The sequence below is a fragment of the Dendrobates tinctorius genome, unplaced genomic scaffold (genome assembly GCF_039654945.1).
Source record: "Dendrobates tinctorius isolate UK_male_01 unplaced genomic scaffold, ASM3965494v1 ptg000016l, whole genome shotgun sequence".
Taxonomy (NCBI): Eukaryota; Metazoa; Chordata; class Amphibia; order Anura; family Dendrobatidae; genus Dendrobates; species Dendrobates tinctorius.
The window spans coordinates 85,761,963-85,789,773 of NW_027361684.1; the positions used below are offsets into that span (position 1 = coordinate 85,761,963).

Below are 27,811 nucleotides of genomic sequence, written 5' to 3' on the forward strand. Positions count from 1 at the left end.
ACTTTTTCTGCACAGACCCAGTTTCTCATATTTTATATATACTGTATATTCAACCCTCCAGATTGGCATTATTGCTCTGATGTGAGTGCTGTGTTCCATTACGGTGAGATGACATTGTGAAGTCATGTGACCGCTGCAGCCAGTCAGAGGCGATGACTGGCTACAGGTTTACTACAATGTCCACTATGACAGGTTAATTAAGGCTGCAAATGAGCAGTGACCACTAATTGGCCACAGTGGACACATGGCAAAAATGAATAGACACAGTGCCAATATTGGTGGAATAGCGCCATACAAGGAGCTAAGTGTATGATTTTTATTTTTTTATATTGGACACTTTATCCCTTAAGAAGAAATTGTCCAATAGCGGTCAACCACTTTGACCCCACAGTTACTAGACTGTATAACAGAAGTTGCTAAAAAGATGTTCCCTTGCTGACATCACTTCCAACTATTGGTGAAAGCTGGACCTTACAGAGGTCCTGTTCTACCCACCCCCTGGACTCACTAGTACTAATGAGATCTCTTGGCTGCCCTCTACATCTTCCTGCATTTTGCTCTACATTAGGAATTCACGTCATGTCCTACAAACTTTCTCAGATCATTTACTCAATGTTTATCAAATATTTAATGGAAAACAAAATGTGGCAGGAGCATGATGGAGGCGCGTGGAGCAAATTTCAGTTGTAGATATTTTATGTAATGTATAGAAACAGGATTTTATCCCTTGAGGGTATGTTTCCACGTGGCGTATTCCGAGAGCTTTGGATGCAGCGGACACCTGCCCCACCCAAAGCACTGCCCCCTTTTCTACGCGCGGTGACTCCGCATATGTTCATTGCACACATGCGGAATCACAGCATCCTATATATAGAATGGTGCTATTTATCTTGCTGAGACTGTGCATCTCTGCAAGATAAATAGACATGCTGCAGTCTATAAAAATGAGCCACATGTGCGTATACGGAGGTCTGCCACCTGCGTCTTTGTACGCATAGTTGAGATGGGATTTCATAAAATCCCATCCACTATGCTGTAACATCTGGCCGCTGCGGATTGGATGCTGCAGCTGTATGCAGTGTCCAATCTGCAGCAAATAAGCCACGTGGAAAGTAAAGCACAGTTATGAGCTGGTGATTCACAATGTCGGAAGCAGTCATCAAGAGTGAGCAATGTTATAATAAGTATAACAAAAGCAAGAAGCATGTGAATGATCGCTCATGAATCATCTCTGGTGTGCCGCATTCTACAATTATACTCTGGGCTCGTTAAATGCGCATTAAGCTACTGATAACTAGCCTTGTATTTGAATCAGCAGGGACTGGTACACCAGATTTTAAGGGCTGGTAGCATAAATGAAAGGCATTATGCACAAAACCTTCATTTTCCAACTACACCAAATTAGCAAATCGGGCTTAAAGGGTTGTCCACTAGTCGGATAACCGCATCTCAATCATGTTCCCCCTTATAACAGCTATACTCGCCTCCGTTGTGAGTGCGGCACTAGTTCTTCCAGCGCAGCCACAGCTCTGACTTCCTCCGGTTGTCTGATTTGTCCAAAGGAGGTGAAAGGGAAGCGGCTGCTGAATATTAAGTCACATGAGCCATGCAGTCAATGTCACGTGACCTCCATGAGAACCAGTGCTGACACTGGTGAAATGGTGCTTTCACTGAAGGGGAGTATAGAATTATTTTATAAGGGGGAACATAGTGGGTGAGAAGAGATTGTTAGAGTAGTGGACAACCACATTAAAGGTATTGTTTTATTAAACTAACCTTTATCCATATTCTCTATCAGGTCATATAGATGTAATAGTGAAAGGTTCACCAATCAAGAACCCCCTTCATGATCCAGAACAGAGAATTCATACAGGTGGTTTCAGTTCTGAAAGACCCGAGCTGTCATTGCATTATATTAACAACCATTCATCTAAACAAAATCCTACATTTTTTTTTTTTGCTATTTGGTTTTTAAGTAAGTGAGTATAACATACTGCAGGTAAAAAAAATAAGTATTGAACACGTCTCCAATTTCCTAAGAAAATTTATTTTTAAAGGTACTATTGACATGAAATTCTCATCAAATGTGAGTGACAACCCATCCAATCCACACAGGCTATAAAATCATTGTGCAAACCACAGGTGTCTATAAATTAAGCTATGTGTAAAATATGTAACACACTTACTGAAATGTAATTACGGTAATACTTCATACATAAGTCTTTGTTGGTGATGTCAGCTTCAAGATGCCTCCTGTATGGAGAAGCTAGTTGCATGTATTACTCAGGTGTGATTGTGGTCCATTCCTCCACACAGTCTTCAAATTTTGAAGGTCCTGGGGGCTCCTATGAACTATGAGCTTTAGTTCCTCCCATAAAATTTTCTATGAAGAATGTCTATCAGACTTTTATTAAGAATGTCTGGGTACATTTGTCCATTCATCCTTCCTTCAATCACATGAAGTTTGCCAATGCTGTATGCTGAAAAACAACCCCACATGATGATGTGCCCACCCACAAACCTCACTGGTGGTATGGTGTTTTTCGGGTGACATGCAGTGCCCTTTATCCCTCAAACATAGCGTGTATTAGGGCATCCAAAGAGTCAAATTTTGTTCTTATCTGACCAGACTATATTCTCTCAGTATTTTACTGGATTGTCAAAATGTAGTTGAGTAAACCTTAAACATGCTCAAACATGCTTTTTTTTAGCAATGGAGTCTTGCGTAGTGAGCATTCATACAGGTCATGGAGGTTGATTGCATTACTGCTAGTTTTCTTTGAAACTATTGTACGTTCTGATTCCAGGTCTTTATGTAGCTCTCCATAGGTGGTCCTTGGCTCATGGACAACTTTTCTGCTAATTCTATTCACTTCTCTGTCTAAAATCTTGTGGGGAGCACCTAGTCATGGCTGGTTTATGGTGAAATTATGTTCTTTTCACCTCTGATTATGGCCCCAAAAGTACCCACTGGAACCTTCAATACTTTAAAAATTCTTCTGGAACCAATGTCATCACAGTATGTTTTACAACAATAAGGTTGCAAAGGTCTTCAGACTGCTCATTGGTTTTATTCATCATAAGAAGTTTCTTGTGTGGCACCTTGGTAATGAGACACCTTTTCATAGGCCATCAGTTGAACCAGCAGATATTTTTCACTAAGTGGCAGGATTGCTTTCTAATTACTAATAGATATTAGCTGGCGTCATGACTTTCCATGGCTTTTTGCACCTGTTTCTTCATGTGTTCAATACTTTTTCCGTGTGTGATTTCTCATTATTACACATAACTTAATTTATGGACATCAATAGTTTGATTTAATTGCCTGTGTGGATTGGATGGGTTGTTACTGACATCTGATGAGAATTTCATGTCAATAGCACCTTTAGAAATATATTTATTTTGAAAATTGGTGACATATTTAATACTGCTGTATATAGTATTGTAGGTACATATCCATATATCATAATTTGGGGAATGTGCAAAAGTGCCAATGCACCTTTTTAAAAAATATTAGTTAACCATTTCATTTAAATACTAAATGTGGATTCATTGCTACAATGTTTAGGGATGTTTATAATCCATACGCACTAATATAAAGGTGTATCAAAAGATTCTGTTGAAATCAATGCTCTGTAATTTATCACTGGGTGTATACCGTCACCTTATCTACCATAGTAAAAGATGACACGCTGCTTTGACGCAGCCGCTGCGGATTGAGTCAATTAATTAGAAACTGACAAACACTGTCACTTTCTAATTAACTCTCAGCATCAAAATGAGTTGCCCCAAAGCTGGCGAATGCAACATGATGATCAGAGAGATGATTGGATGCACACATCAATTCATAAAGTGGCATATGTAAATGTGTGTATATATATACACAGTATATACACTCACTGGCCACTTTATTAGGTACACCTGTCCAACTGTGTGTTAAGACTTAATTTCTAATCAGCCAATCACATGGCGGCAACTCAGTGCATTTAGGCATGTAGACATGGTCAAGACAATCTCCTGCAGTTCAAACCGAGCATCAGTATGGGGAAGAAAGGTGATTTGAGTGCCTTTGAACGTGGCATGATTGTTGGTGCCAGAAGGGCTGGTCTGAGAATTTCAGAAACTGCTGATCTACTGGGATTTTCACGCACAACCATCTCTAGGGTTTACAGAGAATGGTCCGAAAAAGAAAAAAAATCCAGTGAGCGGCAGTTCTGTGGCCGGAAATGCCATGTTGATGCCAGAGGTCAGAGGAGAATGGGCAGACTGGTTCGAGCTGATAGAAAGGCAACAGTGACTCAAATTGCCACCCGTTACAACCAAGGTAGGCAGAAGAGCATCTCTGAACGCACAGTGCGTCGAACTTTGAGGCAGATGGGCTACAGCAGCAGAAGACCACACTGGGTACCACTCCTCTCAGCTAAGAACAGGAAACTGAGGCTACAATTTGCACAAGCTCATCGAAATTGGACAGTAGAAGATTGGAAAAACGTTGCCTGGTCTGATGAGTCTCGATTTCTGCTGCGACATTCGGATGGTAGGGTCAGAATTTGGCGTAAACAACATGAAAGCATGGATCCATCCTGCCTTGTATCAACGGTTCAGGCTGGTGGTGGTGGTGTCATGGTGTGGGGAATTTTTTCTGGGCACTCTTTGGGCCCCTTGGTACCAATTGAGCATCGTTGCAACGCCACAGCCTACCTGAGTATTGTTGCTGACCATGTCCATCCCTTTATGACCACAATGTACCCAACATCTGATGGCTACTTTCAGCAGGATAATGCGCCATGTCATAAAGCTCGAATCATCTCAGATTGGTTTCTTGAACATGACAATGAGTTTACTGTACTCAAATGGCCTCCTCAGTCACCAGATCTCAATCCAATAGAGCATCTTTGGGATGTGGTGGAACGGGAGATTCGCATCAGGGATGTGCAGCCGACAAATCTGCGCCAACTGTGTGATGCCATCATGTCAATATGGTCCAAAATCTCTGAGGAATGCTTCCAGCACCTTGTTGAATCTCTGCCACGAAGAATTGAGGCAGTTCTGAAGGCAAAAGGGGGTCCAACCCCTTACTAGCATGGTGTACCTAATAAAGTGGCCAGTGAGTGTATATATATATATATATACACATACATACTGCTCAAAAAAATAAAGGGAACACTTAAACAACAGAATATACAGTAACTCCAAGTAAATCAAACTTCTGTGAAATCCAACTGTCCACTTAGGAAGCAACACGGATTGACAGTCAATTTCACATGTTGTTGTGCAAATGGAATAAACTACAGATGGAAATTATTTGCAATTATCAAGACACACTCAATAAAGGAGTGGTTCTGAATCTCAGTACCAATGCTTTCTGGCTGATGTTTTGTTCACTTTTGAATGTTGGTTGTGCTTTAACAATCGTAGTAGCATGAGATGGACTCTACAACCCACACAAGTGGCAGTGCAGCTAATCCAGGATGGCACATCAATGCGAGCTGTGGCAAGAAGGTTTGCTGTGTCTATCAGCGCAGTGTCCAGAGGCTGGAGGCGCTACCAGGAGTCAGGCCAGTACACGAGGAGACTTGGAGGGGGCCGTTGGAGGGCAACAAACCAGCAGCAGGACCGCTACCTGAGCCTTTGTGCAAGGAGGAACAGGAGGAGCACTGCCAGAACCCTGCAAAATGACCTCCAGTAGGCCACAAATGTGCATGTGTCTGCACAAACGGTTAGAAACTGACTCCATGAGCATGGTCTGAGTGCCCGACGTCCATGGATGGGGGTTGTGATCACAGCCCAACACCGTGCGGCCCTCCAAAGAAATGCCACCCCACACCATTATTGACCCACTGCCAAACCGGCCATGCTGAAGGATGTTGCAGGCAGCAGATCGCTCCCCACAGCATCTCCAGACTCTGTCACGTCTCTCACATGTGCTCAGTGTGAACTTGCTTTCATCTGTAAAGAGCACAGGGCGCCAGTGGCGAATTTGCCAATCTTGGTGTTCTGTGGCAAATGCCAAGTGTCCTGCACGGTGTTGGGCTGTGAGCACAACCCCCATCTGTGGACGTCAGGCACTCAGATCATCCTCATGGAGTCAGTTTCTAACCATTTGTGCAGACATATGCACACTTGTGGCCTGATGGAGGTCATTTTGCAGGGCTCTGGCGGTGCTCCTCCTGTTCCCCCTTGCACAAAGGCTGAGGTAGTGGTCCTGCTGCTGGGTTGTTGCCCTCCTATGGCCCCCTCCACGTCTCCTGGTGTACTGGCCTGTCTCCTGGTAGTGCCTCCAGCCTCTGGACACTACGCTGACAGACACAGCAAACCTTCTTGCCACAGCTCACATTGATGTGCCATCCTGGATGAGCTGCACTACCTGAGCCACTTGTGTGGGTTGTAGAGTCCGTTTCATGCTACCACGAGTGTCAAAGCACAACCAACATTCAAAAGTGACCAAAACATCAGCCAGAAAGCATTGGTACTAAGATGTGGTCTGTGGTCCCCACCTGCAGAACCACTCCTTTATTGAGGGTGTCTAGATAATTGCCAATAATTTCCATCTGTTAGCTATTCCATTTGCACAACAGCATGTGAAATTGATTGTCAAACAGTGTTGCTTCCAAAGTGGACAGTTTGATTTCACAGAAGTTTGATTTACTTGCAGTTATATTCTGTTGTTTAAGTGTTCCCTTTATTTTTTTGAGCAGTGTATATACATATAGAGGGGGAATTCAACCCAAATTAATGTCGGTTGCTACATTTATATCATCCCTTAGAGCATTGACGGACACAAATGTAAGAGGGCCCCTGTGCAAGAACACTATATGGGACCGTCTTTGTGCCTGTGACAGGACTTTCTTACTTAAAGGTGAAAGAAGGACACCTTACCTCTCGGCCCCCTGTCCGGCAGCACACATTAAACCAATGATACATCCACCTCTTGCTTTGGAGAAGAGGATAAATAAAGGAATCTAGTAACACTATGGTTATTTTTAATACGTTCATTAAGCCACATCCAAAATCTTTAATTTTGGTTATTAGATGTAATTTTTAATTTAGCTTTTATATGAAAGCGATAGAATGAGAGTTTTGATTTTAGCAGGCGTGCATTTCTAAGAAAACAGGCATACTCTTCAATAGTACAGTAATTGACATAGGGAGAAAAATGAAAAAAAAAAAAAGCTCAAAATGACAAAGGCAAGAAGTCAAACAGAGCAATGATTTACATTGCTAATCACACTGAGAAAAGCTCACTTCAGCTGTACCAGACGTTCCCGTATCTAGAGCCTGGCAAATTGCTGTGACGGATGCAATAGCTGCATATTCACCATGCTTGCTGAATTTTGAAATACCCAAATCTAATAAATCTCTTCTGAGCCTCCACAGTTCTAGTAATAACGGGGACTACAAGGTAAATAGTAGACAGGCGCTTCTGACAGAAATATGTTTTGCAGGAAGCACTTGATCATCAGCATTTGCATATATTGAACCTTGGGTGATAAAAAGATAAGCATGCAGATTATACATTTAACTGAATCTTGGGAGTATCGAGCCTCAGTCTTATAAATGCCCATTAGAATTGAGATATATTGTAGATATGAAGATATAACAATAATTTTGATGTCTTTCACATTTCTGTTTGTTGCCATCAGTCAAAATCCACCATTTTGCAAAAAAACGGATCCGCCATTTTTTTTGGCGGATCCGTTTTTTTCCCATTGACTTGCATTAGCGGCGGATTTTGACGTCTGGTCATCCGTTGGATCCGTTTTTTGACAGATCCGCCAAAATTTTATCGTCCGCTGACTTGAGTGGACGGACAATGAAACGTTTTTTGTCTGCGTCAAAATAGCGGATAGCAACGGATTCGTCATTCATTATAATGGTCGCCTATGGGCGGTGGATCCGTTGCCAACCATTAATTGACGGAATCTGGGAACGGATCCGCTTTTTTACACTGAGCATGCCTGGAATGATTTCCTTGCCAGAAATTTAACCCCAAATTCCATTCTGGCAGCAGAAAATCTCTATCTCTCACTCTCTCTCTCAGACTCGTGCTCCTTTAAATTTCCAGCACTACCTGATAAAGTGGATCCGTCAAAAAAACGGATCCGTTGGCATCCATTTGTGCAACAACGGAAACGGATCCGTTTTTTCACATTCTGGCGGATTTGGACTGCCGTCAAAAAACGGAAATGTGAAACAGGCCTTAGGAGTCAGAGCAAAAAATGTATCTTTGGTGAGAACAAATATGTTTCAGACATTAGTGTTCTCTGACCACTGATCATTATCACCATAGTTTGCGTTAAAAGGGGCTGTCAGGTCTATTTAATCCCTGTTTATCCACAAATAGTGAATAGATGTTAAGATAAGGAAAATTAACCAACAATTGTTAATCACTGATGAAGAAAAGCCATTAAAATGCCAAACTAGTACCAGTTAATAAATGAAGGGTTTCCATAGCAAAGAAAGTCATGTTGGAAGAAGCTGCAGAGACTATTCTTTTTTCCGTTGCTCCGCAGCAGGTGGGTCTGGGCATTTCCTGCAGATTAGTACCTGGTGAATTAAGGCATGAAAGGGGTATCCACAGGGTTAGGAGTTATCCCCTATTGAATAGGGAATAACGTTCCAATCACTGGCAACCCAACGAGCTAAAGAAGTGCAACTCTTCCTGGGAGAATGGAGAGGTGGTCGATTAGCTGTTCTGCCACTCTATTCCCTCTTAATGGGACTGCCACAGATATCCGAAGAATATATACTTATTTCGATTGATAGATAAGCTTTTGTAGATAATTTTCACCTCTTTGTGAACCATATGAGAACTAAGCCTAGTGGAGTTTATGGTAACACCTCTGTCCAAGGAAGTGTATGAAGATCTAATGCAAGATGATAGGCACAATGTTCTATGGCTGCCAAGTACTCCCGTGTTTTTTGGAGGATAAGGAATATTCTGGGTATGTACTAAACAGAGCACACCAGAAACAGCCTATACATATGATGAATAGCGAGGAATATTTGTAAGCTAGCTATAGCTCATAGATCGCATGTGGCTTTAAAGGGGTTTCTCAAGAACAAAGTAAATTTTAATTAATAGGTCTTGGAATAATAATAAGTTCCACAATTTGATGTTAAAAAAATGTTCCTGTGCTGAGATAATCTTATACATGTGCCCCTGCTGTGTACTGTGTAATGGCCGTGTCGGACCATACAGGAACATGATCTGATCATATCCCATCTCATGAGCAGGGTAGGAGGCAAAAGAGAGTATACAGACAGGACAGCATGGGATCACAGCTTATTTTTTGTGAGGTAAAACAATTCACTGTCTGTTTTAAGCAATATTTTACCTCAAATAACCAGCTACAATCCTTTTCTGTCCTGTCTGTATACTCTTTTGCTTCCTCCCCTGCCCAGGAGATGTGGTATGTTCAGACCATGTTCCTATACAGTCAGACACAGCCATCACACAGTTTACAGCAGGGGCACATTTATAAGATTATCTTAGGAACATTGTTTTTTAAACACATGTAATTGTGGAACGTGTTCAAAGATCTATTGATTAAAATTAACTTTGTTAGAGGGAAAACTTCATTTAGGCACCCATACACATTACACTAAAGTCAGCTGAAACCAGCAATATCAAACGGTTTGGCCAAAGGTCTAATGTGTATGAAGGCACCAGCCAACTGATGGTAGGGAAAGACGTTGACTGCACGCGTCCGATTTCAGATCACATTGCTCTCCCTTAGACAATCCACCATTCAATGTGTCAGTCAGTATTTTTCTCATAAAGAACAGTTGAACAAGAGCTTCTATGAATGGGAGAGTTGGCTGCTTACTGAACGATCATCTGAAGCATCATTCAGTCAACAGTTATGTAATGTGTATGACCAGCTCTAGCATAAAAACCCTTAAAGGAGTTCACTCCCAAAAAGCACCCAGATCATCAGAGCTGATTAAGACAAAGTCATAGACCTCTGGGATATTCTAAAAGCATTTCTTCAGATTCTTCCCTCAATACAGATGACTCTTAGAATTAACTAGTTAATGTTGGATTAAGTAAAGATTCCAATACTTCGCTATGCTCAAAATAAGGATGATAAAAAACACTTTCTCTTGAACAGGGTAGTCTAAAAATTCTTAGCGGTCCCAAACACAATAGATAGCTGTTGGCTGAATGATGGTTTGGAAAATCGTTCAATCAGCAGATACACTACCGTTCAAAAGTTTGGGGTCACCCAGACAATCTTGTGTTTTCCATGCAAACTCAAACTTTTATTAATCAAATGAGTTGCCAAATTAATTTAAAATCTAGTCCAGACATTGACAAGGTTCGAAAAAAAGATTTTTATTTGAAATAATAATTTTCTCCTTCAAACTTTGCTTTCGTCAAAGAATTCTCCCTTTGCAGCAATTACAGCATTGCAGACCTTTGGCATTCTAGCAGTTAATTTGCTGAGGAAATCTGGAGAAATTTCACCCCATGCTTCCAGAAGCCCCTCCCACAAGTTGGTTTGACTTGATGGGCACTTTTTGCGTACCATATGGTCAAGCTGCCCCCACAACAGCTCAATGGGGTTGAGATCTGGTGACTGCGCTGGCCACTCCATTACAGAATGGATACAGAATAGAATACAAGCTGCCTGCTTCTTCCCTAAATAGTTATTGCATAATTTGGAGGTGTGCTTTGGGTCATTGTCCTGTTGTAGGATGAAATTGGCTCCAATCAAGTGCTGTCCACAGGGTACGGCATGACGTTGCAAAATGGACTGATGGCCTTCCGTATTCAAAATCCCTTTTACCTTGAACAAATCTCCCACTTTACCAGCACCAAAACAATCCCAAACCATCACACTAGTGCGACCACACTTAGAATACTGTGTACAGTTCTGGTCTCCGGTGTATAAGAAAGACATAGCTGAACTGGAGCGCGTGCAGAGAAGACGACCAAGGTTATTAGGGAACTAGGGGGTCTGCAATGCCAAGACAGGTTATTACACTTGGGGTTATTTAGTTTGGAGAATCGAAGGCTTAGGGGTGATCTTATTACAATGTATAAATATATGTGGGGACAATACAAAGACCTTTCTAATGATCTTTTTACTCTTAGACCTGTGACGGGGACAAGGGGGCATCCTCTACGTCTGGAGGAAAGAAGGTTTAAGCATACTCACAGATGCGGATTCTTTACTGTAAGAGCAGTGAGACTATGGAACTCTCTGCCATATGATGTTGTAATGAGTGATTCACTACTAAAATTTAAGAAGGGACTGGATACCTTTCTTGAAAAGTATAATATTACAGGGTATATACACTAGTCTCCTTAATATTGCGTTGATCCAGGGAGCTAGTCTGATTGCCGTATGTGGAGTCGGGAAGGAATTTTTTTCCCCAATGTGAAGCTTACTGTTGCCACATGGGTTTTTTTTGCCTTCCTCTGGATCAACATGTTAGGGCAAGTTAGGATAGGATATGGGTTGAACTAGATGGACTTAAAGTCTCCCTTCAACCTTAATAACTATGTTACTATGTTACTATGTTACATTACCTCCACCATGCTTGACAGATGGCGTCAGGCACTCTTCCAGCATTTTTTCAGTTGTTCTGCATCTCACAAATGTTCTTTTGTGTGATACAAACACCTCAAACTTGGATTCGTCTGTCCATAACACTTTTTTCCAATCTTCCTCTGTCCAATGGCTTTTATTAGCCAGTTTCAGATATGCCTTTTTCTTTGCCACTCTGCCCTGAAGGCCAGCATCTCGGAGTCGCCTCTTCACTGTAGATGTTGACACTGGCGTTTTGTGTGTACTATTTAATGATGCTGCCAGTTGAGGACCTGTGAGGCATCGATTTCTCAAACTACAGACTCTTATGTAGTTCTTCTCTGGTTAGAGCCTGTTTCTGCTCTCCTCTGAAGGGAGTAGTACACACCCTTATAGGAAATCTTCAGTTTCTTGGCAATCTCTCGCAAGGAATAGCCTTCATTTCTAAGGTCAGGTTTATTGCTTCTTTAATCAGCTAAACTGTTTTCAGCTGTGCTAACGTACTTGCACAAGGGTTTTCAAGGGTATTCTAACCATCTATTAGCCTTCTTACACAGTTAGCAAACACAAAGTACCATAAGAACACTGGAGTGATGGTTGTTGGAAATGGGCCTCTATACACTTATGAAGATACTGCACTACAAACCAGATGTTTGCAGCTAGAATAGTCATTTACCACATTAACAATGTATAGAGTGTATTTCTGAATCATTTAATGTTAGACTGTGCTTTTCTTTCAAAAATAAGGAAATTTCTAAGTGACCCTAAACCTTTGAACAGTAGTGTACCTCTCCGGAAACTAATCCATACACCTTTGGCAACAGCTTATCTCGGTGTGAACAAATGTAACTGCAGTCTGAAATCAAACATAGTGGATCCTTATCTTCCCCAACATCATCTGTTATGAAAGAACTGGGAGGCTCCCATACACATTAGACAGGCGACTGATATCTGTCAACGTTAGTCCAATTAATATGTCAGCCTTTAGACAGTATGTAGAAAAAGTGAACTTTTTTCAGTGTCCTTGATTTTCTTTTCAAAGGTGAAAATGATTCTATGTAAAACTCACCGGTTTAAGACATCATGAAGCTCGGAGCATGGAACCGCCTTGTCTTGGCGTGAAAAATTCCAATGAAGAGATGATCCAGCTCAACGATGAAGTGAAAAAACAAAATCTTTATTCACTCAGATCAGTCAAAATAGAGGATAAAATTTCAGCATAGATAGGACAAAAGGTTGCGTTATCAACGCGTTTCAGGTGTCGCAGCACCCTTAGTCATGGTCATGACTTAGGGTGCTGTGACCCCTGAAACGCGTTGATAACATAACCTTTTGTCCTATCTATGCTGAAATTTTATCCTCTATTTTAACAGATCTGAGTGAATAAAGAATTTGTTTTTCACTTCATCATTGGGCTGGATCCCCTCTTCATTGAAAATGATTCTACAGGTTATTATGTTAATGTTTCCAAAATAGGCAGTGCTAGGAAGGAGCAGGAATGTGGCGTGGCAACCACGCAACCATTAATTACATAAATATTGGCAGTTTTTCTTATGCCCGAAAAGTTACAACTGTCAATGTCAATTGTCATGCTCCTCTTAATGAATTTGGTGTATCTTAATCCTGTTTGCCCCTGATTAAGAATGGTGTACAAAATGGCTGTCTTAAGGAATCGGGGCCTTTGACTATTTATAATTTTTATGATTTACTATGATTTCATAATTCTGCAAAAATGATTAGAAGTGGGTAATTTAAAGGGCTGGTCCAATATTTAACTTGCCCTATATAAATATCTATTTTTAAAGTATAATATTTTCTAGTAAAACAAATTACACAAGTGGCAAAGGTTTTAAAATAGATATTTATACAGGGCATGTTCTGTATCAGACAACCCCGTTAATGATTTTTGTCTTTAAAAAAACAAAAAATAAAATTTGCATCTGTAGATGGCAACACATAAAAAAGTTTTCAAGATGAACCAAGAAAGGTTTTCAAGATGGACTTTCTCTAAGATTAACACACACTAACGTAAAGACGTCTGCAGTTCTAAAACCTCAGTAATGTACATATCATTTAAAATTTTCTATTACATGGCTGGATATTAGAGTTGCTATCAATAACAGGGAATTTTTAATATGAAGTATAGTACCAGAATACTAAGTCTAATTTATTGCCTCATTTAGACTAATGCCAAGTAGTTATTAAATAGAAGTTAAAAAAGTGTAATAAGAAAACAAACAATACCCTTTGCTTTGCCACGTAGATTATCCGTAGGTAACACAGCATCATCAGGAATATTAGGGTGAACAATGGAATGTACCATCTGAAATGAACAAGACACAATTGATTTTAATGTCAACAACCAGATATTATAGACAGTCACCAACTCAACTCTATCCAAAAGCCCCACAACCTAGAAAACTCTTGAGTATAAGGCTGTGTTCACACACAGCATTTTTTTAGCGTTTTTTACCGCAGTTTTCACTATAAAACCGCTAAAAATAAGCTTCCCAGTCATTTCTATGCATTTTGCACTTTTTGTGCACATTGATGCGTTTTTCACCACGAAAAAAAACGCATCGCGGTAAAAAACGCAGCATGCTCATTAATTTTGCAGATGTTTCCACGGTTTTGGCTTCTTCCATGCGGTTTGAAACCGCTGCGGAAAAAAACGCATCAAAAACATATCAAAACCGTGCAAAAACCGCCGCGGAAAAATAGGTGCGGTTTCTTGGAAGGGATTCTGGTTTTTGATTAGAAATTTTCTGCAACGTGTGCACTTAGCCTAAGTATTCTGTCAACTCCTGCACCACGCTGATTTTTTAATTACTTTTATTAGAACTAAGAAGAGTCTACTAGTCAGCACCACGGACAGGGACTCTGACATGTGGATCTGAAGCTAAATGTACAGCTTTGGAAAAAAATAAGAGACCACCACATCAAAACCCTGTCATGGGCAGCCCATTGTCCAGACCTGAACCCCATGAAAACCTCTGGAATGTAATCAAGAGAATGATGGATAGTCACAAGCCATCAAACAAAGAAGAACTGCTTACATTTTTGCACCAGAAGCAGTGTGAAAGACTGGTGGAAAGCATGCCAAGACGCATGAAAGCTGTTTTTAAAAATCATGGTTATTCCACAAAATATTGATTTCTGAACTCTTCCTGAGTTAAAACATTAGTATTTTTGTTTCTAAATGATTATGAACTTGTTTTCTGTGCATTATTTGGTCTGAAAGCACTGTTTTTTTCAATTTTGACCATTTTTCTTTGTTAGAAAAAAACCCCAAAATGTATTGCTTGGAAATTCGGAGACATGTCTGAAGTTTATAGACTAAAAAACAATTTACATTTTACTCAAAAATATACCTATAAAGAGAAAAATCAGACAAACTGAACATTTGAAAGCGGTCTCTTAATTTTTGCCAGAGCTGTAGATATTACAATATAGTATGTAAAATAACAAGCAACCACAAAGTATTGTAAAATTGTAACATCATAGATCAAGAAAATAGTGTCTCTACTAAACACAATAGCAACCTATACAAGGTCATCTATGTGAAATCGGAGTACAAACTACTAATGAAACCTACAAGAATACTCCCACAAACAACAATTCATTATAAAGCCAGATTTCTAATGAAACAATTAACAACCATAAAAACAAGTAAAAAAGGAGAGGTCATACAGAGAAAAGATCTTATGGTAAATATATCAATATATCAGTAATTAGTTCCAGAATAATCAAAAATCAGTTCAAAATTTATGAGTAGCTAGATACATCTCATATGCCCATGTGGAAAACAGAAAGAAGCAATAATATCAATTGGATTTCAAAAATGAACATTCAAAAAATAATATACCATAGCCTAATGAGCACTCGTTATTAAAAAAAAAGTCAAAACATGAATAATACAGACAAAGAAATATTATATAACGTGACAATGCATACAAAATAATACAGCCTATAAAATACATATGGCATTGAGATTAGGAATAGGTCACTGCAGAGACATATAACCCATCAGAATTAAGTGCATGTGCTAAAAAGTGGCAGTGCATTCATAGACCCAGACCCACACAGCATATTGAACAATAAGAATCCACTACCAAATTGATTGCTTCAAATAAAAATGATATAGCTAAGGGTACTGTTACACCTAGTGACTCACCAGCGATCCCGACCAGCGATATGACGCGGTCAGGATCGCTGGTGCATCGCTAGGTGGTCGCTAGTGAGCTGCCACACAGGCAGATCTCACTAGCGACATCGTTGGGGATGGGGATCGCTACTTACCTGTCAGACGCGGCAATCCTGCGTCCTTCCGCCCGGCTCCACGCGTCGCTCATCGTCACAGCAGGAAGTGCCGCAGGAAGTGACCGACGAGAAATGATCCAGCAGCTTCTCGCGCGATCAGCGATAACCAGCGGGGGAGCCGGTCGGAGGTAAGTATCACATGCAGCGATATCGCTAGCAATATCGCTGCAACGTCACAAAATCGGTGACTTTACAGCGATATTGCTAGCGATATCGCAGTGTGTAACGGGGGCTTTAGTAATTTCCAATTACAGGCGCAATGAATTGAAGCAGAGAAACAAATGATACACTGTTCATGAGATGACAAACAGACATATATTTACCTAGAAACCCCCTTTGGTGTGACATGCACTGTGATCTGTGAGGTCTTATATAGACAGGTGTGCGCCTTTACAAATCAAGTCCTATCAGTTTAATTACACACAGCTGTATTCCAATGAAGGAGTAGAACCATCTCAAGGAGGATCACAAGGAAATGGACAGCATGAGACTTATATATGAGTGTCTCAGGAAAAAGGTCTGAAATGTGATGTTTCAGTTTTTCTTTTTTAATAAATGTGCAAAAATTTCTACATTTCTTGTTTTTCAGTCAAGATGGGGGCAGAGTGTACATTAATGACAAAAAAATTAACTTTTTTGAATTTACCAAATGGCCGCAATAAAACAAAGAGTGAAAAATTTAAAGGAGTCTGAATACTTTCCGTACCCACTGTACAGTATAATTATAAATACTGTATAAATGTGTTCCCCTCTGAGACGTCTTTTCTTCTAAGCTAAGAAAGTCCAACTTTTCCAACCTCTCATCATATGAGAGGCCTTCCATCCCTTGTAATATTCTAGTTGCCCACCTGTGAACTGACTGTAACTTCTCCAATATCCTTTTTTAAATGTAAACCCCAAAACTGGATCCCAGATTCTAGATGTGTCCTTGCAAGTGATTTTTAGAAGGGTAACAATACATTGGGATTGCGGGATTTTCTCTCTCTTTATAATCCCTAAAATCTTATTTGCTTTTGCGGCTGCTGCTTGACACTGAGTATTGCTGTTCAGCTTACTTGTAACCAGAATACCCAAGTCCTTCTCCTGTTCTGTAGTCCCAAGTATAGTTCCATTTAAAGTATATTCAGCAATGGTTTTACTCCTGCCTAGCTGCATTACTCTACATTGATTGTTTTGTAATATTGTACTGTCAAGGTCAGATTTTATCCTGCATAATTTGGTGTCGTCAGCAAAGAGTGACACTTTACTCTCAATCCCATCCACAACGACTCTTTGTTTCCTGTCTTTTGGCCAATTCATTACCCATCTGCATATAGTTTCCCCCAGGCCCTGCTTCTGTAGATTCAGTATAAGGCTGTTATGTGGTACAGTATCACATGCCTTTGCAAAGTCTAGATACTTTATGACAATCTATTTTAGCATTATTTTACAATTACAGGAGGCAATACACACATGTAAACTTCCAGATAATTTTAGAAGAGTCCTCAGGTTGAGGCTAAATGCAATTTATACTGAAAAGGAGAAGTGCTACACTATATGTGTTCCCTTGATCTTCTTTAGAACATAAGTGTTTGGAAAATTTGAATTCACATAAAACTCACAGAGTTAATAACTAACTAATATATTATTTTTTTTAGAGCACCATTGGTTCCATGGTGTGGACATGAGAAGGGGTTACATAAAAATACAAATGTAAATTATGGTGAATAATCTAACAATGACAGACTGATACAGAAAGAATAATCACCAGTTTGTAGTGCTGGTACGCAAAACGGCCGTCATCCACTCTGCCTCTCACCGCACGCTTCTGTAACCTGCACGTCATTTCTTATGTCCAGATCCCATGTGTTGGAATAAAGGACTAGCACAATTTTCACAATGGTGAGTGCCGCACACTTTCTTATAAGTGCTCTGAAAACTGTTGATAATTATTGCAGAGCACCGTGAACCATTTGCTTTGCTGCTGAAGCTCTTTTATAGAGTCATCTACTCTCCTTGCAAGAGATTTGCTATAGTGTGGTCTGGTGCCACAATCTGCTCTTCTTTGGAAACTTTATCAGAAAGGAGAAGGCCCTGCCCTTAACAGGCTTACATTCTAAAGGATAATGGGAAGGAGAGGATTATGGCAGCTTTGGTGGTAGTGAGGTAGCAGGGGGTAATTGCAGGCTGTAACCTTTCTTGAAGAGATGGGTTTTCAGTTCTCATCTGAAGGTACAGAGTGTGTCAGATACATTTGGATGCAATTGGGTGAGGAACATATGAGTGTGAAGGAGAGAAGGTCTTGGGAGGACCAGAGGTTATGTGTTGGAAGATATCGGGAAATATAAGGAGACAGATTATGGACAGCTTAGTAAGCCAATGTTAGCAGTTTGAATTGGATACGTTGGGGAATTGGGAGCCAATGAATGGATTTGCAGAAGAGAGAAGCAAAAGAATAGAAATGGGGAGAAATGGATTAGTCAGGCAGCACTTAGGCTGCGTGCACACGCTGCAGATTCTGCTGCAGTTCCGTAGTGGATTTGGCCGCTGCGTACCCGCAGCAGTTTTAGCTGCGGTGTACAGTACCATTCAAATGAATGGAAAAAAAAAACAGCTGTGTAGACGGTGCGGATTTTTCCGCTTGGTTTTCCTGTGGTTTTGAAACCGCAGAAAGAATTGCCATGTCAATTCTTTCTGCGGAATCCGCAGCGGTTTTCTATCTCCACCATTGTGGAGATGGTGAAACCGCAGGGCAAAACCGCAGGCTAATCCGCAGATAAACCGCAGGTCTTTTGACCTTCGGATTTATCTGCAGATTTTGCAAAATCCGCGCGGATGAATCAGCAGCGGATTCCGCAGCGTGTGCACATACCCTTAGGGTATGTGCACACGTTGCGGATTTGCCTGCGTTTTTTTCCGCACAGAATCCATATCTCTTGCCAGAAAACGCAGGTGCGTTTATGGGGCTGATTTGATTCGGTTTTTCATGCGTTTTTTACATGCGGATTTGTATGCATTTTTGTAAGCTAAATAAAGATATGTTATTTAACAAAAAAAAAAAGATTTGTGATGTAATTTCTGTCCAACCTCCTCTTTTATATTTCTCCAACCCACACTACATTACACACACAGATAGACAGATGATAATAGATAGATATGGGATAGATAGATAGATAGATAGATACATAGATACATCTTTCCATATATCTAGCTATATCTATCTATCTATATATAAATCCAGATATATCTATACATATATCTATACATATATCCATAAATATATCCATATCCGTGTTTATTAATGAACAATATGTTTCATTTGTAATAAAAAGAAAATTAAAAAATGGCGTGGGCTCCCGTGCAATTTTCTGCACCAGAGGGGGAAAGCCGATGGCCAGGGGCCAATAATTGTAGTCTGGGAAGGGGGTAATACCCATGGCCCCTTCCCAGGCTATGAATATCAGTTCGCAGCTGTCTGCATAGCCTTTACTGGTTATTAAAATAGGGGGACCCCAAAAAAAATGACGTGGGGTCCCCCTATATTTTATAGCCAGAAAGGCTAAGCAGACAGCTGCGGGCTGATATTCATAGCCTAGGAAGGGGCCATGGATATTGGCCCCCCCGGCTACAAATACCAGCCGGCAACCGCCCCAGAAATGGCGCATCTCTAAGATGTGCCAATTCTGGCACTTAGCCCCTCTCTTCCCACTCCCGTGTAGTGGTGGGGTATGGGGAAATAAGGGTTTAATGTCACCTTGTTATTGTAAGGTGACATTAAGCCCGGTGAATAATGTAGAGGCGTCAATAAGACACCTATCCATTATTAATCTTATATTAATAAAGGGTTAAAAAAAAACACACACACATAAGAATAAAGTATTTTAATGAAATAAAACACAACACGGTTTTCATATTTTTATTGCACGCCTAGATCCAAACAATGCCCTTGGTCTCCTATAATAAAAAGTAAAAAAATAAACTAACCATATACTCCCTGTCCAACGCAGTCCAATTAATAACGATTGTCCCACGACGATTTTCCCGATAGAACAGTGACTCCCAGAGATGAACTGACAGGAGACAATGGCGGAAAGGTGAGTATAGGTTGGTTTATTTTATTTTTATTAAAGGAGACGAGGGTTTCGGGGAACTAGGTGATTGGTAAGTATGTACTCTATGTTATGTGTTTTATGTTATATGTATGTTTTGTATGTTATATGTTGTATGTTCTGTATGTTTTTTTTTACATTCAACACATTAACCAGATGATGGGACTACTACTGTCATGAGGTTTTCCCCAATTTTAGATGTTTGGGAAGGTTTTTGACATCCCTCAAGATGTTGTGTATACGTTTGGTTTGGCCTCCGATTGAATCTAATGGGGTTCTTGTACTTTCATCTAAATGTTCGGCGAATCGAAACGAACCTTGAAATGTTCACTCATCTCTAGTATCTAGCACTATATGGTCACCATATGGCAGTAATATCAGTGTTGGTCTTTGTATATTATAATTCAGTAACAATCCAGTCATCTGCTCAGGTTCTCCTACATCCACTATTATGGTGCACCATAGTTATTGTCAGTGATCCGAATATTTGTCAGGACTTCCTTAATCCCACAATTCCCTGATATCACTGGCCGGAAGGTCACGAGTACCACCTGCTGTGATCATAGGAGCAAACAACTCTCTGCTGCCTCCTATCATCCAGACAATTTCATGATTGGCCGACGATCAACGGAGATGGCCACAGCCTGTTCACGCCACTAGGCCGGCTATCGGAAAATTAGTGCAGAGCATACGGCATATACACCTCCAGATTCCAACACATGGAATCTGTGTACATACTCCGGTATGATCAGAGACAGCTCTCAGATAAGCCCAGACTATTCGCTGCCACCAATAATGTGTTTCAGTCAATTAGACGTTAAAATGGTAGTTAAAGGCTTCAGGGTGTAGTTCACAGAACAGAAGGAACAGAACTATTAAACGTTATATTTAATCCAAAGGGAGGCAGTGTTTATGAAAAATATACAAAAGATTTTACAAAGAGGACAAAACAATACAGCATAAACAGTTACATAAAATAAAAGGGATTAACAGAAGACTTACTACACTGATTGCAGAGACGATTCAGTTTAGCCAAAGGAGAGCGCTTTGATTTGGCCGTCAAGACAGGATCACTACATACACAGGATATGTAACTCTCTATATGAACACTAATCATAATTGGGATTGATCTTTTATCAGAACCCGAGTCCCACCCACACACCCCTCTATGATGACCTCACTAGGTCCTGGTTGTGGGCCAGAATCAGCCCTCCATAATTTTAGGAAATCCCAATTTGTGTAATAACTCCTCATAAGATGATCGCTTAGAGGCCTAACATGGCATAGCTACTGGTGGTTATATGGCCCCTAGGGATTTGGGGCCTTTTGGTGGGGGTTATAATTATGAGAAAATATGTGTATGATTGCCTAGTTATCCCGGTGCCAACAATATACGTCTCATTACTATTGGGTGGATAGAAATTCCGATATTCCGTATTTTCTCCCGGAGACGTGCTGTCTGCGGTCTCATTGACCTGCATAGACCATTGCTATGTGTAAAGCTGTCATATTTTCTTTGATCCCCTTTAATCTAGTAGTCTTTTCCTGTTTCTCCGTGTGGAGACAATACACATCTTAGACATCAGAGGGATGTCAATCATTTACACATCAGAAGGACCCTTGTATTTTAATTAAGCAGCTTTTGCAGCTCATACCCTGTCATTTTATATAAACACAGCATGGGGTGCATGCTCCTATCTTGTCATGACAAATGGTACATGAAAGAAACAGAAGGAAGGGGTGAGGGGATGAGGGGACCTCACAGATTTTTAATATTTTCTATGACAGTTATAATCGGGGTTACCTGGTTAGGGGCCCACTCAGAAGTTTCACCCCCCCCGAACCAAAACTCTAGCTATGCATTGTGTGTGGTATAATTAAATGTGATGAATAGATCGGATAGAGGGGTTAGGTGAAATGGAGGAATGATGATGAGTTCAGTTTTGTCCACATTGAGTTTTAGGAAGAGAAAGGAGAAAAGGGAGGTGAAAGAGAGAGGTCATGTCTGGGCCAGAGAGGTAGATCTGAGTGTCATTACCACATAGATGGTAATGAAATCCTTTGGACTTTATGAGTAGTCCCAGACCCAGGACAGAGCCTTGAGTTACACCAGCAGAGAGAGGGAGGGATGAGGAGGTAGTGTGGAAGTGGGAGACGCTAAATGTGCATTTAGAAAGATGAGATCCAGGAGAGATTAAGGTCTTGATGCCAAGGGAAGAGAGGTCAACTGTGTCGAAGGCAGAGGACAGGTCTAGAAGAAAGAGTATTGAAAATGGTCTGTTAGCTTTGGCAGTAAGTCATTAGTAATTTTGGGCAGGGCAGTTTCGATGAGGTGGTGGGGATGGAAGTAGAATTCAAACTTGTCAAAGAGGGAGTTAGATAAGTGGTGGGAGGAAAGTTACATAGTAACATAGTAATATAGTTAGTAAGGCCGAAAAAAGACATTAGTCCATCCAGTTCAGCCTATAAAATTCTGTCAGAATAAATCCCCAGATCTACGTCCTTCTAAAGAACCTAACAATAACTTTAAGATACAATATTGTTACGCTCCAGGAAGACATCCAGGCCTCTCTTGAACCCTTTGACTGAGTTCGCCATCACCACCTCCTCAGGCAGGGAATTCCAGATTCTCACTGCCCTAACAGTAAAGAATCCTCTTCTATGTTGGTGGAAAAACCTTTTCTCCTCCAGACGCAGAGAATGCCCCCTTGTGACCGTCACCTTCCTTGGTATAAACAGATCCTAGGAGAGATATTTGTAAGTTCAGCATAGACATGATGTTCAAGGAGTTTGGAGGCAACAGGAGTAGCGATATAGAACGATAGCTGAACAGATGTTACATCAACACTTCCTTCCCCCAAAAAAGAAAGGGAAAAGCAATATCTCCTCAATAAAGCATTCTTGGGACTATCGAGGTGATGGTTTATTGAAAACTCTAAGGCTTTGGGCCCACGTAGCGTTTTAAAACGCACTGTGAAAACCGGACCCCTTCCCAGAAATCGCGCATTTTTTCCATGCGATTTCACCGCGATTTTACCGCGATTCTGTTCGCGATTTTGCCGCGATTTTCTCAAGCACTTTCCAAGTGATTTGAAGCATCGCATGGAAAGTGATTGACAGGTTGGTCACACTCGTCAAACATAGTGTTTGACAAGTGTGAGCAGCTTTTTACTATTGAGGCCGCCTATGCGGCATCAATAGTAAAAGATAGAATGTTAAAAATGATAAAAAAATAAAAAATCGGGGTATATTTACCTTCCGACGTCCCGCGCTGCCATCCCGGGCCTCAGCGTTCCCAGCGATGCCTTGCGAGACCTGTGATGACGTCTCGCGTTACTGTAGTGAGAGTCACGCGAGACTACGTCATCACAGGACCTTGCCACAAGGTATTACTGAGAACGCTGTGGCCCGGGATGGCAGCGCAGGACGTCGGAAGGTAAATATACCCCGATTTTTTATTTTTTATTCTTTTTTTACAGGGGTATGGTACCCAGGGCCTGGAGGACAGTCTCCTCTCCTCCACACCGTGGGTACCAACCGCAAATGAGACGCTTAACTTCCCGCATGGTGGGCATAGCCACATGCGGGAAGTAAGCGGTTCTCATGCATTCCTATGGGTGCGGAATCGCGGCAATTCTTTGCGATTCCGCACAAAAGAATGATCATGCTGCGATTTTTTCCGCGATGCGATTCCGCCGCGGAAAAAAGCGCAGCATTAGCACAGCATGTGCGCAATGCCATAGGAATGCATGGGGGGCGTTCTGTACACAATTTTTAAACGTTTTCGCAGTGTTTTCACGCCGAAAATCACAGCAAAAACGCTTAAAAATCGCATCGTGGGCACACAGCCTAAAGAAGTAAAAGAATGGCCATCCATATACAGTACACCTAGTGATATCATATAGTCAATGGTGTCTTAGCTGTGTTATCTTCCATTTTGTAGGCTCAAAGCAAGGTGAGCATACTGGCAGTGATGCTTGCATGTCACATGGCGATATCAACATCTAAGTTGATTTTTATATGATGACAATGACATCCTGAGTCTAATTCCAGGTTGCATGCCCAACAGGGTAGACTAGCTTTTCTCAAACTCCAGTCCTCACGGCCCCCAACAGATCATGTTTTTAGGATTTCTTTAGTATTGCACAGGTGATGGAATTATTGTCAAGGCATCAGAAACTTCCACAAGTTCTCTCATGTGATCAACATTTAAGAAATCCTGAAAACCCGATCTGTTGAGGGCATTAACACAATTTGTAAACCATTGAGTGTCAGAACAATGGAATTTCACTGTAAACTTATAATTACACCACTTGAATGGGCAGTTGAATGCTTTCTTCTATAAAGATGTTGAGAGAATTCTGGGGATTAATATTGTATTATATATGCATTAATCACAAGTCAAGGTGAAGTTAATAAGCAAATCCTTGTTAATATGCTGAGGACCCACCTCCAGACTCTGTCTGATTGCCAGGGTGTAATGCTCTTTTAATCATACTCGCTCTCTTTCGCCTATCAATTTCCCTAATAGACTTTAATAGCATTGCTTACAAATGTCAGAGCCACCTACGTTCACGATACACTGGGGACTGATCACTCTTCAGGTAAGTTGCTCTCTCGGTAACTTTTTTCTCTGTCATTCCCCTTGTTCCAGAGTAACTTATATAACTACAAGACAATAACCTCCTATAATTGCAGTGTGGTACTCTCTAGTGCTGCTGATTTTGATAAAAAGGCTCTTGGCAATTCCCCAGGATTACCTCTCCTGTGCTCCCTTGTCAGCAATAACAGATTATAATGTGATATGCTATAATAGGAAGGGATTACAATGCAGCATATTATCTGTTTATTGTAGTGGATCACAATATAATTTGTTATATCTAGCAAGATACTGTAAAGGTAAAACCCATGACTTCTTAGAATGCTTTGACATTGTTTTACAGTAGATTGTGCTTCATAATGTTTTTAATACTAGTACCTGGTGAAAGGAAGTTGTAGCTACAGTTAATCATTGTAGAACCTAAAAATCACAGCGCTTAGTTGCTTAACCCCTTAACGTCCAATGACGGACACAGTAGGGAAAGTAGGGCACAATCTCACTTCATGATTGTCAGGCAGGACAGTGCTGCCACTGTTCTCCCAATGTAGATGTACCTTCAAGTTCTCCTTCTGGGAAAGAGGCTCCCAGTATCTGTCTGTGTTAATTAGATGCCTTTATGTATAATTAATGTTAATTACTTCTTTTCTTTTCTTGCAGTGTGGTCTTTCCCAGGATTAAAACTCAAAAGCCATAGTATGGCAGGCAGAAACTTTACCAGTGAGCCACATTTAGGAGTGTTAAGTATAGGATAATTTTCTCTAACTAGATCTCTATATAGTATTCTGTTTTACTCTAACACAGTGACACATTTACAAATATCTTTAAATACTAGTATATTAAGATTAAATACTGTATATAATATAATAAAGGAATAGGGAGATAAAAAAGCGCAATAGAGTCTTATCCACATTACAAAGGAAGGAATATATCAAGAAACTTGCTCACCTGGTTAGGATGAGATAAGAGCAATACCTGATGAAGGGGGCATGAGACCCCTGAAACGTGTTGAATAAAGCCACTGTGAATCTATGACATCTCTCTCCTGGAATTTATCCTTGTGGCAGCTCGGAGTTTTAACTGCAAATTCCCACTGAATACATTAAGATTAACCCCTTTCTGCCATGTGACGTACTATCCCGTCCATGTGCCCTGGGACTTAATTCGCTGATCGCGGCCGGGTGTCAGCTGATTATCACAGCTGACACCCGGCACAATGTGTCAGGGGCGGTCACGGACCACCCCCGACACGTTAACCCCTTGCACACCGCGATTAAACACGATCGCGGTGTACCGGGGGTTAAAGGGAAGCATCGGCAGGGAGGGGGCTCCCTCCATGCTTCCCTGAGCCCCCACAGCAGCGCAATGTGCAGTGCTGCTGCGGGGGGCTCCTTCCCTGCAGGCCCCCGGATCCAAGATGGCGACGGGGACCTTCGGGGGCCTGCAGGGAGCTGGCTTCCTCAGTGCCTGCAAAGCGCAGGCACGAGGAAGCCTTGAGCAGTACCTGTGACAGATCGCTGATCTGTCACAGCAATCTGTGATGTGACAGATCAGCGATCTGTCACAGGACAGTGATGTCCCCCCCTGGGACAATGTAATAAAGTCAAAAATAAGTGTAAAAATAATTTTTTAAAAAAATCGCTAAAATAATAAAAAAAAAAAAATATTCCCTAATAAATTCATTTTTTGGAAATAAAAAAAAAACAATAAAAAGTACACATATTTGGTATTGCCGCGTCCGTAACAACCCGCCCTATAAAACTGTCCCATTAGTTAACCCCTTTAGTGAATCCCTTAAAAAATAAAAAAAAACGAAGCAAAAGATAATGATTTATTATCATACCGCCGAACAAAAAGTGCAATAACGCGCGATCAAAAAGACACATATAAATATCCATGGAACCGCTGAAAAAGTCATCTTGTCCCGCAAAAAACGAGCCACCATACAGTGTCATCAGCAAAAAAATAAAAAAGCTATAGCTCGCAGAATAAAGCGATGCAAAAATAATTATTTTTTTATATAAAATTGTTTTCATTGCATAAAAGCACCAAAACATAAAAAACGACCTAAATGAGGTATCGCTGTAACCGTACTGACCCGAAGAATAAAACCGCTTTATCAATTTTATCGCATGCGGAACGGTGTAAATGCACCCCCCATAAGAAATTCATGAAATGCTGGTTTTTGTTCATTTTGCGTCCCAAAAATTGGAATAAAAAGCGATCAAAAGATGTCACGTGCCCGAACATGATACCAATGAAAACGTCAACTCGTCCCGCAAAAAGTAAGACCTCAAATGACTCGGTGGGTCAAAATACGGAAAAATTATAGCTCTCAATATGTGATGATGCAAAAACTATTTTTACAATAAAAAGCGTCTTTTAGCGTGTGACAGCTGCCAAACATAAAAACCGCCATAAATAGTAAATCAAACCCCCCGTTATCACCCCCCTAGTTAGGGAAAAATAACAAAATTAAAAAAATGTATTTATTTCCATTTTCCCATTAGGGTTAGGGCTAGGGTAGGGCTGAGATTAGGGTTAGGGGTGTGTTGGGGTTAGGGTTGGAGTTAGAATTGGGGGGTTTCCACTGTTTGGGCACATCAGGTGCTCTCCAAACGCAACATGGCGTCTGATCTCAATTCCAGCCAATTCTGCGTTGAAAAAGTCAAATGGTGCTCCTTCCCTTCCAAGCTCTGCCATGCGCCCAAACAGTGTTTTACCCCCATATATGGGGTATCAGCCTACTCAGAACAAATTGCAAAATAACTTTTGGGGTCCAATTTCTCCTGATACCCTTAGGAAAATAAAAAATTGGGGGCAAAAATATCATTTTTGTGGAAAAAAAATATGATTTTTTTATTTTCACGCCCGGGCGTTATAAACTTCTGTTAAAAAAATCTCAGAAAAAGGAGTTAAAACTAGGTGATGAAAATAATAAAAAGTATAGAAGTTATAAACTTCTGTGAAGCACTTGGGGGTTCAAAGTGCTCACCACACATCTAGATAAGTTCCTTAGGGGGTCTAGTTTCCAAAATGGGGTCACTTGTGGCGGGTTTCCACTGTTTAGGTACATCAGGGGCTCTCCAAAAGTGACATGGCATCCAATCTGAATTCCAGCAAATTTTGCATTGAAAAAGTCAAACGGCGTTCCTTCCCTTCGAAGCTCTGCCATGCGCCGAAACAGTGGTTCCCCCCCACATATCAGGTATCGGTGTACTCGGGACAAATTGCACAATAACTTTGGCAGTCCAATTTCTCCTTTTACC

The 27,811-nt window shown here is 40.9% G+C and overlaps 1 protein-coding gene across 5 annotated transcripts in view; it reads right to left on the reverse strand.

Moving 5' to 3' along the window:
* LOC141080642 (uncharacterized) overlaps positions 1–27,811 on the reverse strand; it is an 869,999-nt gene that overhangs the window by 212,864 nt on the left and 629,324 nt on the right. For all 5 annotated transcript variants that reach the window (XM_073566017.1, XM_073566013.1, XM_073566014.1 and 2 more), the window contains one exon: positions 13,782–13,860. In XM_073566017.1, the coding sequence (XP_073422118.1) occupies positions 13,782–13,860 (79 nt within the window). The remainder of the gene's footprint in view (positions 1–13,781; positions 13,861–27,811) is intronic.